The sequence below is a fragment of the Hippoglossus hippoglossus genome, chromosome 12 (genome assembly GCF_009819705.1).
Source record: "Hippoglossus hippoglossus isolate fHipHip1 chromosome 12, fHipHip1.pri, whole genome shotgun sequence".
Classification (NCBI taxonomy): domain Eukaryota; kingdom Metazoa; phylum Chordata; class Actinopteri; order Pleuronectiformes; family Pleuronectidae; genus Hippoglossus; species Hippoglossus hippoglossus.
The window spans coordinates 4,451,105-4,470,889 of NC_047162.1; the positions used below are offsets into that span (position 1 = coordinate 4,451,105).

Below are 19,785 nucleotides of genomic sequence, written 5' to 3' on the forward strand. Positions count from 1 at the left end.
ATAAAACTATAGCAATATGCTGGAAGGTTCTTGTACATGCATTAATTTTCTACAACTGTATTTATTTATATACTGTAGTACTATATTAATATAGAAGGCTAATAAGTTATAAACTTAGTTAGAGAATGGGGATGCTTGTGGCTGATATAAAAATTATTTTAATTTAATAAAAATAGAAAAGAGAGACAAAATGTATTTATTCTAACACTAATGTATTATTCACTTAAACATATACAAATATTTCTAAATAAAGTTTGCATTGTCTGTTTGCTTAAGGAGATATGCACTGAACTTTTTTTCAATGAAAAAAATGTCCACAAGTAAACCAAAAAAACTAAATCATAAGAGAAAGAAAGAAAACTTGTCAGATATGAGCCAAATCAACCAGCTGATGAATGACTTGGTCTGTCACTTCTAACAGTGTTTGATGTTGTTTAGTTTGCACAGGCCCCTGGTGGCAGGAGATAGATTTTCCTCTGTATCTCATAGGAGCTGTAACAGGTTTTACAGTGATGACTACAATATATTTTTTTCCAATCGTTACTTTTATGTAATTTTCTGCTTTTGGAACTCATCCTCTTGTGAATGCTGCTCCCACGTTTCACTGCAGTCACCGAGTATGTGACAAATAAACCTTTATTTTATAATATTTAAATATTGTATCTTGAACTATGGCTGAAAATATTCTGACATCAGGGGGACAGAATGCAAGGATAAGGTCTTCGTGTATTCTGTGTCTAATAATATATGTGAGCTTGCATGTGTAATTGAAGCAGCCTTCATATTTGATATTTAAATGTAAGAATATGCACATGTATGAATTTGTCTGTTTGCTTGTCAACATGAATGCCTGCGGCCTCAGTGACTAAGCACAATTTTGCTGAGTTAAAACTGGTCCCAGCCTCCTTCACCCTTCTCCCTCCCTCACCCGCTCCCTCTCGCCCCACCATTATGTAATAATGATTTTTCCCAAAGTCCCTCACAGCTTGGTTTGTAGGGCACTTATCTCCAAATCATAATTTCTTAGACTCGTTCGGATTTTCTGGTATGGAACGACCGGCCACTTGTCTCCGAGCCGTCTTTTAATTTGGCTCAGCAACAGGCAGCAGCACTGCCCATCTCCAGCTCAGAAGCAGGAACTGTGAGACTGAATAACCTGTGGTAGCCTGTCGCTCCGCATTCTTTCCAACTTGCCGCACGAGCTGAGAGGTGAGCCTGAGACACTCTCACAGTGGAGCTGCGTCGCCCTCTATGGACAGAGAGGAAACTACACCCAGGGCATCACTACCGAGCGGCCACAGATGAATGAGAACAGGGCAGCAGAGTGTTGGTCTTGACGTATTCTGTGTGGCGCTGGTAAGTATGATTGCCGCACAAATAAATGAAACAGAATCTCTGTTTAACATTAAATGCTGATTAATATAGCTGTGAGCGATGTTTGAAAGCGCGCACAATTGGAGTTGATCGCACTTACTGCCATTTTCTGAAACCCAAACACACTGGCGCAGAAACGGGCAGGCCTGTGCAGCACATTGAACTATCAGACACAGTGTTTGGCAAGTGTTTGGACTTCTGGAGGTGTTTTAGGTAGGCTGAGAGGGAGTTTTGATCAGTTTTTAATTGCTCGGCATAAAAGGCTGAATGGACCATTTCCTGCTTCTTAGTTAAATGATTAGCGAGATCAAAGACGACACTAATTGATATGACACACAGTGAACCCAATGAGCACAGCCGCAGGTCAACAAGACACCTACTCCACCCACAGGAATGTTAGAGATGTATGTGCGCATGTGCGTGTGTGTGTGTGTGTGTGTGTGTGTGTGTGTGTGTGTGTGTGTGTGTGTGTGTGTGTGTGTGTGTGTGTATGTGTGCAAACACTCACCTCTCCTATTTGAATGTGTGTCTCGTTGACTGACTGCGAGTATGACTGAATGATCTCCTTCATGTGGAGAATGTGGTTTTCTTCAATGTCTTGGAATTTCTGTAACACAGGGTGAGAACAGTTAGGATGTGGAGATGCAACATATTCTTCAGTCACTCAACAAACATGCATTACGGAATCAGTGTCATTAATCAGCCATGACAACAAATAAAGGTTTTAGGTGAAAAAATGCCGCTTGGGAACATTTCTTATTTTAGCTGCTTTCAGACATACACTGAACTCTGAACGGAGGAGGGGTATGTGTAAACACAAATGTCCGAGTGAGAGCCTCCGAAGGTTCTGCAGACTTTCTCTGCCTGGCCTCCTTAAAAAAAAAAAAAAAAGGAGTCGGCAGACAGTCCAGAGGAGATGATGTCAGAACTCCTGCTGGATTCACCACAAGTGAGTGGGGGTTTGATGTGTTTCGAACACGCAGCAAACGCAAAAATGATAAAGAAACAAAAGAAAACAAATATCTCAGGGTGAAAAAGCGGTGTCACACATGTAGAAGACACCGACGAAGAGGTCAAGAGAGTTTGTGGTGATAAGAGCTGACGCCGGTGTTGATGTGCTGTAAACAAAGTCACGTGATCTCTGCAGCGGAATTAATAGGTTACTTCCTGCCTCTGTCTGCTGCACCATCCCTCACCTGAATCCTGCGGAGGATTTGTTGTTGTTGTGAACGCAACTGTATACGGTGCTCATACACAAAACGTACCACAGGATATAATGCGTCACTGTAGCAATGTTTACACGTGCCGTCCACACTCTTCCGGAGGTTTCGAGTTCTTAAAAATGCTGCTGGACCCATTTATTTAGAAAACCCCTGAGCTGCGATGTTGTCTGGACAGGCAGAAATAAAGAGGTTTGGAAATAATAATGCAGTCACCCACATTTGCTTCCTGATTGGGTCTTATCAGTCATGACTTCACTACCAGCAGTAAAGGCAAAGCGTCGCTAACACTTATCATCAGTCACAGTTCCACCTCGTCGTCGGTCCAAGAAAACAAAACTCTGCTCTTGCTTTTCACCATTCGACTGCAGAGTAGACAATCTGCTTCCTTCTTACACCGGCACGCACATGCCCAGTACACGTGAAAGGTCATGTGATATGTGTTTTCAGGTGCGTTAGTATGCACACGGATTATTACTCACACGAGGCTGAAATGCTTGCGTGGACGGAAATAGTTTTAGTTGGGAAAAGATGGATGTAGCCTCAGTATTGAGCTGTATTACAGTGCAGATCACCACCTTAAAAGCTAGAAGTTACTTCCATTTGACTCTCACTCTGGGCTTGTGGGATAAACCACAGAGGATGAGTATAAATAATAGGAAACTGTCCAGGAAGAGGACGACGAGCTTCCCCTACCACAAACACACAAAGTGCTGCATCTACTCTACAGAGACACTCACACACAAAGTGAGACTGCACTTCTGTCATTCACCACAATAAGCTCACACACAGACACACCCACCCGCCCACAGACACATCAAGACAAAGAGGACACACATGGAGGAGCCCCAGTGATGTCAGAGAGCCACATGTGTTCAGTGTTTATAACCAATGTCCACATGTGCTGACTTTGAGATGAGCTGCAGACGGCGGTGCCAAGGAAGCGGAGCTGCAACACCACTTTCTCTTGGGAAAAACAAACACAAAGAAATGTAGGGATAACCGGGACCATCTCTGGTGGCGCAGCTGCTGCGGTGCAGGAGGATATGGAGACCATATTCTGCTGATCTGATTTTAATTTGGAGTTTATCTAATCAGTCGCTCAGATGGATCCAATCAGAGCTTTCCACGATGACTCCGTTGCAGAGAGGAAAAAACACAATCTGGAGATGACACAGGGCACGAAACGGGGGAACACACACAGACACACATATGAGGCTGCCATATTACACAGCAAAAGTCTTGCATACCACAAAGACAGACAAAGTTTCATTTAAGACACATGCACACACAGCACAAGGAAATACAATAATCACCATACCTGTGCAGTTTCTGTCATCTTCTGTTCAAATTCTGACTTGGCTGTGGCATACTTCTCCACATATGCTTTGTAGGTTTCTGTGGCTTTTTTGGCTTTCACTCCAGCCTGCAAAGTATAAACAGCCAGATAAATGGCGATCATAGGTTTAAATACTGTAGACAATGGGCCTCTGTTTTCCTCGATCAAATGATGAATCAGCAGGAAAATCTAACTCCTCTTAACATTTTGCAGGCAAGAGACTTTTTGAGGTTAAGGTTTATGTATGGTGTTAAGGCACTTCATGACGAGTTATTAGCATACCATGATTATGTGTGTGTGTGTGTGTGTGTGTGTGTGTGTGTGTGTGTGTGTGTGTGTGTGTGTGTGTGTGTGTGTGTGTGTGTGTGTGTGTGTGTGTGTGTGTGTGTGTGCGTGTGACCTCCCACCTTGTCCACATCTCTCTGGGTGGCCCCCTCTTTGCGGAGGCGCTCCTGCTCCACAGTTTTGGCGTTGTAGATCTCCTTGGACTTCTGCAGAGCCTGAGATATGGTCTGGATGTTCTGGACGGCCTCCAGGGTAGACGCCACCTCTTCTTTTGTCTGACAACAACGCAAATGTCTTCTACAGTTACTCGGCTAACCACCAGCTAGATAATAAGTGCAAGTGCCACCCATTGCTCTATAGTTCCACTGTAGCATAACACAGAGTCAACATTTGTTCTCGAATACCCTTTTATATCATGTGAGAAAAAGACAGAGGTCCTTTATTGCTCTAGTAAAACACAATTTCACTCTCCAGCATTTGACACAGAACTGTTGCACAGTAAAGTGGGGAGTGATTATAGTTATGCTGTAGCTATTAAATATAGATACAACTCTGCATTTGATCTGAAGAGACTGCATTTGTTCTGTTTCTATAAAGGACACAAAATTAAGAAATATAATCAGGACATAATTACAGTGGCCACACTGATTGCTGGTAATCGCTATAGAATCTGTGGGTGAGGGACAAGATTTTGAGGATGGAAGCCTTCGGATTTCCGTTTCTAGTTTGACCCATCACGCTTCATCAGGCTTTGGGTGCCTGCAGGTAAACAGTTCGCGTGGAGAGCAACAGAAGCGGATCGCAAAGAGGGAAATGCATCGGCTGTCGGGTTTTTAATTTATCTACATTCAGATGCAGATAGCTGTTAAAACATTGGCCGATGCTCCAGGGGCTAATTCATGGTCAGGCTCGGAGATTGGCCTACTGGTAATCAATAGTTTTACTCATTGATTTACCTATTTGATGCTCATCTTGACACAGTCATGTAATGTAAACATCACTGAAGCAAGCAAAAGAAAAATAAACAAACAACATTTGCACCTTCTCCGTGATGGGTGTTTAGTTTTGGCCGTTTGCACCGCTTTACTTCAATGTGCATCGTATCTGCAAGTAAGCGAAGAAACACAAAGCAGAGGAGCAGGGAGTGCAGGGAAGTGACGGAGAGAAACTGTGACAGCCTTTTTGCCATGCTGGAAGCACAAACACAACTCGGCTAATTCCTAACTCCTATTTTACTTTGTGTTCTGTGGCCTCATGCATGAGATATGAGCTGATGGTGTGTCTCAGCAGGGCGGAGAAATGGAGGAGTGAGGTGTGGGGGGGAGGAAAAAGCTTCATAGAAAAACACTACAGGCCACAGATTCTCTGAATTTCCAAAAGTGTTTAGCAATGAGAACTTTGATCAACCTGAGTGCTCTAGTTTCCCGTGTTCTCCATTTGTGTACCTTCTTGTGTGCTTTGGCCTGCTCCTCCACGTACTTCTGAACCTCTTTTATGAGTTCCTGCAGTTTCCTCACGAGCTCCATGTGACAGCTGACCAGCTTCTCTGTCGAGCTCTTGAACACGTCCCACACTGGAGCAAATGTCCTGGGATGAAGGATGATCAACAAGTCAGAGGCTAAGACACGACAAAACCCTTTTCGCATAAATTCACATTGATCTTTTTTTTTTTTTTTTTTTGTACAGAAAGACAGAAAGCTGTTTACACTCACCCAAGCTGAGAAAAGTTGCCAGCTGACTTGGCAAGTTTGGTCATTGATCTGGCGTAGGCCTCTTCAATAGTACTCCTAGGAGAGGGAGAAAACACAACACACAGATATTACTTATTAAATTAGTATAAATGGTCACAGACAACACCTCAATTATCCCCAGATACGTCAATGATACCAAGATGGCAATTCTTAAAAACAAACTGTAATGTATAGTACGTTTTTTCTTAAGTATTTGCAACTAGGTTATGGCACAAATAGGCCACGGCACTGAACAACTGCGGATCCCGGCCAAAAACATCCACTTAGAGCGTGCAGCATAAATGTTTGACCACATGCACAGTGTAGGGAAATAAGTATGGTTTGGTTTTTGATTTGTTCACAACCCTGACGCTGACAGCGTATGAACGATAGTGTTTGAAACCCTGCTTCTCTCAATTTTCATTTTTATTCCTTCATTCTGTAGCAAAGTGACAGGAGTTAAAAAAAAAAAAAAAACTGCGGCAGAGTTCTAGTGAAGGTCTGAATTATGCATGTCTCGTTTTGCCAGCCTCTCTCTGCAGTCACGTCACAGGAACAAGGTCAGCCAGGGGGAAACGGGACAAACTTGTGCGACGCAAACACATGCATGCACACAAGTACACACACAGGTACACACAGACAAGCGCAAACGTCCCATGGAAGAACAAGTGCACTCAGAGACAGCACTGCATCAATACACAGGATGGGGAAGAGCTAGAGATGAACTATTGGCTCCATTCCCACTTCCACATCTTCCTGTGAGCCCAGAGTGGCAGTTCCAGTTTCACACATCATTATGTTGTAAATACTTCTAAAATATCGCTTAAAAAACTAAAGTGTGCATTGTGCTTTTAAACCAGGACAAAAGATTGTAATTATTAACTACTAGATTAGTCACACAGACTTTTGACTTGCAAACAAACAAACTACTTCTCTAAGTGAAGTTTGATCTGTTCCTTAATATTATTTTTCTTTTAAATGCTCCATATGTTGGAGGTTGTTGTTACCTCCACCAAGAAAGTTATGTTTTCACCCCTGTCAGTTGGTTGTATGCGTTTGTTTCTTTGTCAGCATGATTACGAAGAACTACTACTGAATGAATTTATCGGAAAGAACTCGTGAAATTATGGTATGTCTCCAAACAAAAGGACAGAACCAGGATTTTTTTACTTTAACAATGTAAGATAGGCCATTTATATTTTTTACATTCTCACCAATTCCACAGGGAATGATTCGTGGAAATTACATCTTTGAGTGTGTTCAACTTGATGCAGCTTGATTGAATTGAAGGGAATGTTGGCCCTTGGCAGAGGTATGTGCCCTACTGAGTGTTCTTATACTTTAGCCACTAGCTCAAGGGCCACCTAATATTTGGGTCTGAACTCCATAACCAAAATGACACTTCAGGCTTTCAAATCTACAACGTGTGATCTGATTTTAAATCTGTACATGAAGATATTCTTAGTTTCTCTTCCTTTCTATGAAAACATTGTGTGACACTGTTTTGACCACAGATGAAGTGACCAGAAGAAGATCATCTGTGGTTGAAGCAATTTTGGTACAGCCGGTCTAAGAGAGACATTATTGTCCTTAAAACAGTAGCAAAAACTAAATTTTATATATCTCCAACACAACCTTGCAATCTCTATGACAATGAGCAAACTGTCTGATGTTGTGTCTAAAATCCAAACTATAAACCATTTCCAAACTGGTTTTGAACAACGCAAAAAACAAAAGGAAATGGCAAATGTGTGCACATCTGAAAATGTTTGAATAAATGGTAACGGTACAGCTTCATCAAATCACATGGAAAACGTTCTGACATCTCTTTGGGAAGTTTTACTGGCAGTGACAAACTAACTGTATTATTCACTGTCACTTTAAAAGTGCTGAAAAGTGATTTTTCTCTGATCGTATTGTTCAAAAGAGTATGATGATAAGAATGCAGTACTTGGGAGCGCAGAGTTGTTTCTTTGAGACACACTAGGTGAAATAACCAGTGCATGAACCTTTAGTTCAGATTATTTTTAGTTGGTCCAGTGACTTGGACGGTGTGTGATTTGTTTGTGGTTGAAATGTTTTGAATCGTATCCACTTGCTTTAAAAGGGGAGGTATTTGTTTATATTTTAGTGCAGATTCAAAGCAGCTGCAAGATACTTTATGGATGTGTTTGTCTCCTGATCCTGCGAATATAATCTTCAGACGCTTTCAGGGAATGGGGCATTATTGACAGAAGGGTAAACGTTCTGGGAATATATTCACAGAGTGCAATGTGCTGTTTCCCCCACAAGAGGGAGCCATAGTGAAGCTTTTCAAAAGGGAAGCAACCATGTCACATCATTGAGTCGATGAAGTCAACCAGGAAGCTGGCACAGAGTGAATAGATTTATGATACACCCAAAAGCAATACAAGCAATAGTTAATAAAACCAAGCTCTACTTGACCTTCTGTCTCCTTCATTAATAATGCTCTCATTCATTTGCATGTGTATAAACAGCCACATTCCTGCAGACCATGAGGACGGTTAATAATTGAGCAGAGCTAGAAGCTTAAAGATGATACATAACAAACGAGTCTGGAGTGTTTAAACAGAAAAGCTTTACAAATGGTTCAAGAATCATTCAGCAATACAACGCAAGTAAAAGTTAACAACTAACATAATGAAGAGACGCTAATGTTCCTTCATGTTACTTTTGAATTGTCATCAGTCACTTTCCCATCATCTCTCAATGGACAGAGCCGATCGAGGACATCAAATCTGACTGAGCGCATTCCTCCAAGTCAGAGAGACACTGTTGCATTCCAGTGGCAGACCGTCTATCAAGTAGCAGGTTATGAACACACAGCTCTTACACAGTGAGGTTCATCTTTGTGGAGGTTGGTAGAATTGGATTAGAAGCTGTTACTATGTTATTATCACGCTGTTGACACTGAGGGTGTGAAACATGCCAGGTTACAGATGGAGTCGGGTTTAAGCTCCCTGAACAAAGAGTTGAAGTTTACATAACAAGCACAGTTTCAGTTTCTTCAGTTTCAGCTTCTGTGATGTGACGACTGGCTACTTTTCTTTGTCATGTATCACAGTAAACTTAATATAATTAGCTTTTTGACTTTTCATCAGACAAAACATGACTAATAATCAATAACCATATCATAAAAACAACAGGGGTTATTCAACAATGAGAAATGTTATTTGAAGCCCCAGCTGTAACAAACCCACAACTCTGAAAATGTAAACTAGCAGCAGTAGATAGTTGATATTAGCAGCAGCAGTAAAGTATTTGGATGAATGAAAAGAAGAGGAGCTGCAGGTGCCGACTGGGAATTTTCCATTTCAATACCAAGAAAACCCCAGGACAGGAGAGACGTGTATTTTATAAACACATGATATAATACGTTAATGAGTAACATGTTACACATGATTAACTGGTAAACCATGGGCAAATGGTCACCTCCCCAGAATAAGACTGAGTAACTTACCTTTCTCTGATGAAGTCTGTCAGCTCCTTGGAGGAGATTTGGCCATGCTTCATGTTATGGTAGAGCACGTCAAAGCCATTGTTCTTTTCCCCCTGTAATATCAGAGACAAGACAAATGCAGACGGATCAGTGGGCAGAATAAGAACCAAGTCCAACAAAGACAATACCTCAGTTATTGATCCCACTTTACCCTGAAGGGTTTTTCTACAAGCAGCGTTCTCATCGTCTGCATCGCTTCCAGCTGCATCCGCAGCAGCTTCTGGTCGACCATACTTATCCTGGCCATGTCTGAGAGTAATGAAATATCAATAAACGCTGTAATGGTGGTAGACTGGTATAAAGGCTCCAGCATCTAATGTAGGAGACAACCAGAGATCTGTCTTATCTGTGTTGCCGTAACCACGCAACTGCGTAACAAGTGTCCAGTTGCACCGATGCTTTAAAAATGCAAACAAACATCTGAATAATTAAAATGAAAGAGAATTGATGGATTTAGGTTAAACTAAATGTTTCATAGTCATAAATGACCATACACTTCTAATACAGATATACTGATACCCTACTGCTGCTATACTAGTACTATTAGTAACAATAATTATGATCGTTTGTGTTCTGCTTATTTACATACTCAACAATGATTTAAATGGTTAATAGGATTAGGATAGAAAAATAAACAAGCCAATGAATAAAACATAAAATGAATAAGTGTCAACAAGCAATCTCAATGAATTCAAAGGAAAATATCACAATGAATAAAAGAAAAACTTAATATTGTATCTACTTTACCAGAGCAAGACCGACAAATCAGCTATATCGATATTAGTTTATTGCATCAGTGTATATCTGGGCCATTACACAGTTTGTCAACCAGAAAGCTCTGACAGGTGGACTTTCAACTGTGAAACCTCACTCAATGTTCAACTCTTTATTAAATGCTACGACTGATAAAACTTACCCATACTGTCGACTGAAGCAGTATAACCAATCAATCAATCAATCAATCAGACAATAACTATTTCATTATTCATACATCTTGTAATCTTTTAATGTTGCAAGTAATCCTTTTTCATTGGAAAGTACTTTGTGCTTATTTGCTTGAAAAATGCTATACAATAAAATAATTATTATCATTATTATTATTATCGTTATTGCTATTATCAATATCATATTTATAATTATAGTCCCTATGTAGAGTCTGTTTACAACAGTACAGTTGACAGGTGGTCCGGCAACGGCTAAACTCTCGACAGTAAAGTCTCCTTGTCATATCTGAGAAGAGAGGAACTTAACCCTAACCACTTTACTCTCTCATCGCCCTCCATTAGGCTGCTTCTTCAGTGAGCAGGAGGGAACAGACAAATCACAGCTTGTAGCGACAAAGTGTCCTCGGATTATCTAAGAAAACAAATGTGATACTTTTTCCAAATCATTATCTAGATGACTGAAGCACTTCTTCAACCCAAATGTCCCAGATGAAGACAAATAAGGAAACTCATACTTTCACTCAAACAAAGGCTAAGGTCAATAAGATAACACCTCTGTCCACACTCTCAAGTTCATCCTCATTCTTGTCGGATTCTGTTTGCCAGCATTGTTTCACGGCAACCTAAGACTGTCACAGATATTTCCTGGTTCCTGGAGCGATCCACAGTCAGCAGTTTGGTGCACAGGCTTCAACATCAGTGCAGTGTTACACCGTGGTTTAGCTCTGTTGGTCCACACTGACGACCATGAAAGGTCAGTAAGTCGGTGTCAAAAAGTCAGAGTCAGCTCAAATAGAACTTTATTTACAGAGCAAATACACATTAAAGGAAAAGCATCCGTCTCCATGCTGCAGCTCACTGGCCGACATTTTAACCTGGAGAGATGTTTCCTGTTCTAACAAGATAACCATTAAAAAAAGGACACGTTTAGCTGTTCCCCCCGCCAGCAGCAAACAGCACGGCATACAAAAAACTACTGCACGCCTTTCGATTTAAATGCCAGGAAGGGGAGACGCAGACCGTAACACCGACCTGCACAGCACTTACTGGACCATGAGTGAGAGAAACACAGATGATTGGCCAATCAGCCCACAAAACGGGGAAGTGAGCGAGAACACACGGCTCCAAACGGAGCAGGAACAGGAAGAAAGTCCATTCTGCGCAACAACTGTGCTCACGTGGAATGTGATGTCAGTGAATACAAAGAAAAATAAAAACAAACACAGGAAACAGGCTCAGGGCGTTTTTGACTTTATACCACGTTTCAATAGTGGAATTGGTTCTGAAAATCTTTACGCAACAAGAGAGGAGCCAGGGATGCATATAAAACCTTTAATCAGATTTGACTTGACTTAAATATGTGAATCACTGTATAAGTTCACTACAAGTTCTTATGTTATGGCTGTTGTATGACTTCTGATATGAGTGGTAGTGGAGAAGTGATACCAGCGTGTCTCAGTTACTCAATGTCCTCATCTGGAGACTCATTGATAAAAGCCCTCACACTGGGTGTTTAATATTCCAACCACACATTGTGAAATTCAAAAGTGGTCATTATGCTTGCGTTTTGGATGGAGAGGGTTCTTTAACTCCCTGCTCCACCCCACAGGGAGAAAACCGTGCTGAGAGGTTAGCACACATGTCAGTCACGGTTTGTTTGAGCAACAGCTCAGCGAGCGGCTGAGACAGCTTCCTATAGAAGGGTAGGAGTTGATAAACACAGGCTGTGACACACTGCACTATGTCCTGTAGTGTGCACAGACTGCAGCGTATTTGTGTGCTTCAGGCTGGAAAAAAAAAAATCGAGGTAATAGCTCAGCGACTAGACGTCTAACGTCATGGTTGAACGTGCAGTAATGCTTAAGCTGGGAAGAGAGCTCAGTCCCTATGGCTCAGATGGAAAAAGCAGCAACGTCAGAATTTAATATACAGTAATAAACTACGGCTTCAGGTTATATAATGCTAAATTAAACAGCGTGTTCTTTCCCTGGAAAAAAAGCTACTGTGACACAACTCAGGTACTTGTACGCGGTCCCAGAACTACTGAGGGTTCAGTGAACTTCTACCTGAAGTTGTACTTATAATGCAAACAGCAGCATTACGTAAGCTTAACTTTGGTTAAAAATAAGATTTGAGTCTTGTTCTGCGGTCTGTTTTTCTAAAGACTATTTAAGCCCCTCGTTTTTCACCATTCATGTTTACTTCCATGGATATTTTCAACACGAAAAGATCATTTCAGCCTTTAAGACCATAAAAACACACTTTTTGAAAATTTAAAAAAGGACCAAACTTTGAATCAGTAAAACTAAAGTAAAAAACTAAACACCATTTTAGTCATGTCCTACAGAGGATGTCCACAGAATTGGGTCCAGACTTTCTCCTGAGGTTTCGTTTCACACATGCACAACACAGCGGGGGGGGGGGTTCTCTACTCAGTCGTGTTCACAACAACAACAAACTCTCCGCAGGGTTCAGGTGAGGGGTGGAGCAGCAGACAGAGCCGGGTTGTAACGTATAAATTCCACTGTGGAGATCGTCAGATTGTGTTTACAACACTGGCGCCATCCCATTGCCACAAACTCTCTTGACATCTTCGTCAGTATCTTTCAGGTGTGTCTCTCTGTTTTTTTTCACACGGAGATATTTGTTTTCGTGTTAGAAGCGTCATCACGCCCACTCACTCCCAGAGAATCCAGCCAGGGATCCCCTGCTGTGCTCTTACATCGACTTCTGCTAACTGTCTGCAGATTTTATACGAGGGGGCCAGCTGGAGAAAGTCCGCAGAAAATCTGGAGGCTCTCACTCTGACATTTGCAGAAGATCTACGGAGCTCAGTGCATGTCTAAAAGCAGCTTCACAGATTAATGCTAAAAGTAACCGCCACTTGCAGTGGGGTAAACTATATGAAGATATACATTATACAAAGCACACAGCTTTCTCATCACAGACGCCTGAGTCATTATTTCAATGAGCAGACAATGGGACACAGGCAGTGCTATAATTAAGTGGCTCCATTCACCCTATATAGGGTCCAGAGCTATGAATGCAAAAACACAAAGCACTGCTTTAAAATACACATTGTACTGTGTTTTCACACAGCAACATCTGTGTAATTATAGAGTGCACAGAGTAGAGTGTATACTCCTGCCAAGGGACAAAAGTGCCCTTAGAATCAATCAAGCTGCACCAGATTGTACAAGTTATAGATATGAGTCCCATAAATATACCCGATCTTCTTTTGAATCAAGATCCGTGAATTATTAAAACAAAATCCCTATCTTGAGATATTTAAAATTGTCTGGATCTGAGCGAAATGCGATGGGGTCTTTCTTTGAAATCAATGCAATAGTTTTTGCAAAATTCTCCTGTTTATCATGTAACATCTGCCGGGCAGAGGGGGACAGGAACTCTCTCTCTCTCTCTCTCTCTCTCTCTCTCTCTGTCACAGTACAATACCCGTGTCAATATCCAGTGTGTGCAGAATCAAGTGTTTAGTGTCTGACAGGCAGTAATGCAACACATGACACGGAAGGAGTCCTGGTTAACTCAGTATTGTGCAACAGCAACAAAAGACAACCAGGACCAAACCAAGCCTGAGAGTCACTTAAAACCACTCCTAGTGTTAGTACATGTCTACACACTCAGCTAGTAGGTACATCAGGCTGAAACTAAAGGTCCTTCAGTGAATCCTAACTTTATGAAGGTTGTAATGTTGAGTTTCTACTGAACTAAATTCAACTTGACTTTATTAATCATTGCAATATGAAACAAGGTCTTTACTTATCCTACAAAGCAGTCTGCATCTACCTACAAATTCTACAAACTGTGTTTATATGTGGAATGCATATTTCATGAACCATTCATCTAATCGGCTTCACACTTGGCATGCGCTTTATTAATGGTCCGGGAAAAGTGCAGTGTCAACAGTGACATTTGAAGGCTTGAGACGTTCAATATCAATAAAATGGGAATAAACAGGTGACACGTGCACTGTAATAGTCAGTGAGAGCTGGGCAGTGAGCCTTCAGTCTGTGAACCAAGTGGAACATGTCTTCCTCTACAGCCTCTGATAAACTGCAGCAGCGGTTGAAAACTGGGTCAAAATTGCCGCCACATAATTTTGATACATTTTCGTTCACTATATCAGGCAGTCACACACATTCAAAGGTGCTGATCTCCGCCATTGGAAACAGCATTCATAGAATCACTTCCTCTTGAGCAGTCTTTTGCAATGTTTGTTTTGTTGCTGCAATGCTTTGTATCGAGCTGACTTACAGAGCTTTTATTTTTGAAAAGTTGTGAACTTGGGTCTGAAGATTGTGTTGGTTGCTTAACAGACCTCTGAAATAGCAACGTACATTGAAAAAATAACAGCGGTTAAGTAAATAGTAACAGTAATAAAGCAAATTCAGTTTTATTTCATGAAAAAGAGTGAGGATAAAATCTTCATTGCAGATAAACCAGGTAGGGTGAACGAAAAATATAAAAGCTCTGCACACAACGTCCATCATGCAAACAATAAAAAGGGACAGTATATTGTAGAGCTGTTTGAGGAGGACTCGCTAATGACAAGGAATAAATCTGAAGTGGCTCCAGAACAGTGTATGTTGATTGAGAACCGATTTCCATGCAACTATATGTTTGTAACATATTTGTATGTGTGTGATAAATTCCATCAAAATAGAAGTTAGTATGTGCTACGAGCACAAAGTAAAAGTAATTACACTAACTTCCTCACAGACCTGAGCTGACGCAGATCTGTGTTGAAACACACTTTCTTGCTGCAAGTAGAAATTGCTCTAGTGTACATACAGTCATCACATAATGCTGCAAAATGTATCACGGGTTAGATAAGTGTATTTAAAAGAAGTTTATGCCCATAATTCCTACTGGGAGCAGTAAAACAGAAAATATTAGTAGAAGGATTAAGAGGGTTTCAGCTGACGTGACGTCTGAGCAAACATTCAGGTGAAAACAGCAGAAACTTTCACTGAGGAATTTAACAGTGGCTAAACAAGCCTCCCTCTTTCCAGACATCATGTAAACGAACGGCCTGGTGCAGACCCCAGAGCTCTGAGCGTGTAGACAGCAGGATGACATCACAGTGTCTGCCCCGGGTCATGTGACCACTCAGGTCTGGGAGCGGTGCACTGTGCTGTCGCAACGCATCAGTCTGACAACAACACACGTATCTAGTATGTGGTAGGCACACACGGGCTGGGCTTTGTTTGTGGTATACACATCAATCTACAAGAGCCTGACCACTGCTTACAGTTACGGATGTGGCATCGAGCGTGCAGGGTGAATCCCAGAGCAAGTTGGTGCATCACAACTTGTGACTCATTTCACCACCTCCACACAAAGATGACATGAGTTCTGGAGCTCGGGCAGTGAAAGTAAACGACAACAAACCACCACGAGAGAGGATTTCTGTTTCATAACCAGAGCAAACGTCTATGTTTCATCCTCTGGGAACGCTGGAGAGATCCCACCAGTTCTCGTGGCTCTTTGCTGGAGCCTCACAACTAAAACTCCACTGCAAAACCCTCCACTGAAGACAGGATGGAAAGCAATATGGTGGCTGCTTCGATTGTGCTTGATTAATTTGAGACTCTGTTAAAAGAAATTGAAGGGAAATATGTCACCAGTGCACTGTCCATCTCTACCTCTTGTTTCAGTCTTGCTGTTGTTGCAACACTTCCCTTGTCTGACCTCCAGCTTGCACAGTGAGATGTGTGAGAATCTATCGGACCACACACACACAACACAGACACCAGGGAGAAGACGGCCATCCCGGGGCTGTTGGCTGTATCAACACTGTTTGCTTATCGCGTTGCCATCTCATTTTCCCATGACTGGCCGGAGGGTAACTGACTCCACATCAAGAATAAGCTCATCACAGACGTAGCGCTAAAATTAGAGCATTAGCTCCACTATCCTGCTGCCATTCTGAACTATTGGACCACGGAGACATTTCAGTACATGTGGGGGACAGTCACACGGCCGCTTTGAAAGCTTTCATCCGCAGACGACAGAGAACTCACATGAAAAAGGGAAATGAAACATGCAAGCAAATCTAGATGTTGCAGCCAGTGAGCAATCGAGTGACAGCGAAACATGGCCGTTCAATGTCTGGCTCCCAATTCCACAAGGACTTGTTTATTCAGCTGAGGGGCGATATTGTCTACGACTAAGATCCGAGCCAAGATTATATACATGGAAAAGAACCAAGAAAATGTCTACCCATTGAAAGAGGGCAGGATGGAGGGAGGCGCTTTCTCCTGCATGCTGTGCAAAAAGTAAAGATTGACAAACGTTTCATATCTGAAAACCCAATGTGACCGTGTTTGTGTGCTTGTGGTGATGATTTGTGGTCAAGTCAAAGGGAAATGGGTGCATGTCCTTCATGCCAAGTGTGTGTGCGTGCATGCGCTGCATGTTAAACACACAGCTGATCCTTGCCATCACTGGATCCTCTTGTGGTCCACTGAGGGGCACAAAGGGCAGATTGAGGGATCGGGAGCATCTCAGCTCCCCCCTCTCTTTCCATGTCACTGATTATGAAAGTCTCTGTTGCAAGAAGAGAGGCTTGAGAAGTCGACAGCACTGTACTTTTGTAATTACTACAAACACATGGCTTAATGTTGTTTCCATTCGGTAACTGAGTTAAGCAGGGCTGTGATTTCCCACCTTCGATGGAAGACTGAGATGTTTTATGAATGGAGGTTATTTCTAGTGGCTGACACACTCCACATAAAAGATGTTTCAGCAACATGACCACATTTCCAGGCACCATAAATACACCTGAAGCGTCTGTGGATCAGGACGTAGAGCGGTTCAATCCCAGTCTCCCCCATTCAAGTGTCCTTGGGCAAGATGCCTGAGGAAATAAGGCTTCTCTTTTAAATCTCAGCTAAATACATACTTTTTCTTCCAGAAGGCATATTCCTGATTTCACTTGGGGTGCCAGGCTATTTTAGTATTTGTCTCTATTACTATTAATACCATTATTATTTAGGTACTTCCTTTTGTATTTCAACCATTTGTTTTCTGTTGTGTAGCACTTTGTAGTTTGTGTTGGAAAACAAATTGCCCCTGACAGCTGTAAGTGACAGTGCTGCACTAAGATGCACTCTACAAATATGTGCGTGAAACACAGGGAAAGCTGTGTGTGTTGGATGTACATTTACCGGATCATTGAAAAACACGTTTATACGTATAACTACAATATCTCTACTATATTCACTCATGCAATATTAATCTATTTATTTATTAGCCATTGTCCAAACCTCCCTGATCTCAGAGTGATAAAAGGTGATCAAGCTAAGAGACTAAAAACCCACAACATCACCCACACATGACCTGAGATCAGAGCTGGAGCGGTGGTCGCTTCAGTGACATTGTGTTCGTGGCTGTAGAGATTTATTCAAATGAAAATGACAGACAGGACAAATGATTGAGCAGGACTTTAACTTTGTAAACCTGCCGTAACAGAGCCACGTCGGAGGAGTATCGCGAGAGGATTGACCTTTAGTCGGCCGGGTTCAGGGTGTGAACTGGGAAACACGCGCAGCAGCAGCACCGGGCACATTCAAACGTGAGCTAAACAAAAGTGAGAATCTGTGGCTTTTTAAAAAAAACTGCTCCTCTGGACTCGCTCAACGTTTTTGGCCTCTCACTGAAACTTTGTTACGGAAGAAAAACGGACGCGTCCGGCCCGAGGGGGGGGGGCTGTGACGGGCAGCCGCGGCGGCCAATGGCATTCTCGGAAGTGACCATCAACATTCCAAGCGAGTCTGAGAGGGCCAATTAGCGGCGGCGGAGGGTGGGATTCATGGAGGTTGCAAGTTAGATGCGGCTACCGAGGCCCAAAGTCCCGCGGTGGCCAAATAATAATCGCCGAGGAGAATAAGCGGAGGAGCGGGGAGCTGCAGGCCGGGGAGCGCGGCGGACACCGGACACCGGACACCGCCGCCTCCACGGGAGCGAGCCTGTGAACCGGACGCCGTGAATATCACCCAGTTCCTGGCTGACATGACCGCGGTGGGGAGGGCGAGCAGTGCGGAGGATCAGAAGAACAGCACCGGTGTAAACAGCGTGAACAAGAAGGCACCACCTACCCAGAAACTCTCCAGGAAGTAGGGCGTTATCATCTTGTTTTGCTCCTCTTCGCCGCCGCCGTTTACCCGCTTCTAATGCAACGTTGAAGGCGTAAATCATCCACCGTCCTCCCCCCGGTTCTCTCGGATCTGCCTGTCCCCGTTTTCCTCCTCTCTCCCCTTTCTTCTCCCTCCCCACCGCGAGACTCCACCTCCGCTCGACTGTGCTGCGGCTCGTCCCCTCCAACGGTTTGGGAAACAGCGCCACGGCTGGCGGAGGGAGACAAGGGAAGTGATGCCTTCAAGTGCTCCGCTTGAGCTCCGGCACTCGTGAAGATTTTTTTTTTTCTTTACACGTACAGAAAAAGAGGATATAAAAGTTGTCCAAAACATAAAAGGGGGATATTTAGAACACACATTTAATAAGTAAATACGTCTAAGAGCAAATACTAAAGACATACTATGAATCAAAATAAGAAGAATTTACTTATATCCTTATGAAACTCTTTTGCTTTGCCACTGTGCATTTCCTTAAAGGTTCAGTGTGTAGAATTTAGTGACATCTAGTGGTGAAGTGGCATGTTGCAGCTGAATTCACCGCACCCTCCCCTTCCAAACACGAAGGAGAACCTGTGGTAAAGTTAAGTTGTCATTAAAACTGAAATGGTGTTTAGCTTGTCTAGTTCTGGCTACTGTAAAAAAAAAACCTGGCGGCCTCCGTAGAGAGGACCCGCTTCTGATGTAAATATAAAGTATTTAAATAAAAAGCACCCATTCTAGGGTAAAGAAAGCAACGATTTATACAATTTAGTTGAAGTAACTGGGGACCACTTCTAAAAACGTGTAACATGTAATGCCTTAAAAATGCCATAAAATGCCGAACACTTGGATGACACAACAGGGGCAGTATGGAGGCATTTTATGTTTTATTACGTTTGAAGAAGTGGTAGTAATTTGCAACACTGTTTACCCCTGAAACCCCAAAAGTGTTTCACACTTCACCCACCCCTCCATCGGCATAGTGGTGAGTAGATAATGAGTGAATTTTCATTTTTGGGTGTTCTATCACTTCAAGGCAACACAGATTCCACAAACAGGTGCTAAAAACAAGTCAAACATGACTGTAGTATAAACACTAGGGTGTAACTGCTTTAGCATTCCTGCCCTTCCTCGTAATGCAGGACACAATACACCCATCTGATGAGTAGTCAGACGGAATGCAGCATGTTGTGCTGCTGCAGTCATATTTGCACAGGATTCATTAAGGTTACATC

At 42.4% G+C, this 19,785-nt stretch overlaps 1 protein-coding gene across 14 annotated transcripts in view; it reads right to left on the bottom strand.

The window, feature by feature from the left end:
• Nucleotides 1-18,734, bottom strand: part of fcho2 (FCH and mu domain containing endocytic adaptor 2) — a 44,840-nt gene extending 26,106 nt beyond the window's left edge. For 4 of the 14 annotated variants that reach the window (XM_034603140.1, XM_034603142.1, XM_034603144.1 and 1 more), the window contains exons 1-7: nt 18,533-18,731; nt 9,430-9,521; nt 5,931-6,005; nt 5,664-5,805; nt 4,341-4,493; nt 3,916-4,020; nt 1,883-1,981 (exon numbers count right to left, since the gene is read on the bottom strand). In XM_034603140.1, the coding sequence (XP_034459031.1) occupies nt 1,883-1,981; nt 3,916-4,020; nt 4,341-4,493; nt 5,664-5,805; nt 5,931-6,005; nt 9,430-9,521; nt 18,533-18,565 (699 nt within the window). In that variant the 5' untranslated portion in view covers nt 18,566-18,731. Of the gene's footprint in view, nt 1-1,882; nt 1,982-3,915; nt 4,021-4,340; nt 4,494-5,663; nt 5,806-5,930; nt 6,006-9,429; nt 9,522-18,532 lie in introns of all 14 variants that reach the window. The other 10 variants (XM_034603145.1, XM_034603146.1, XM_034603149.1 and 7 more) reach the window with 7 other exon arrangements.
• Between the last annotated feature and the right edge of the window lie 1,051 nt (nt 18,735-19,785).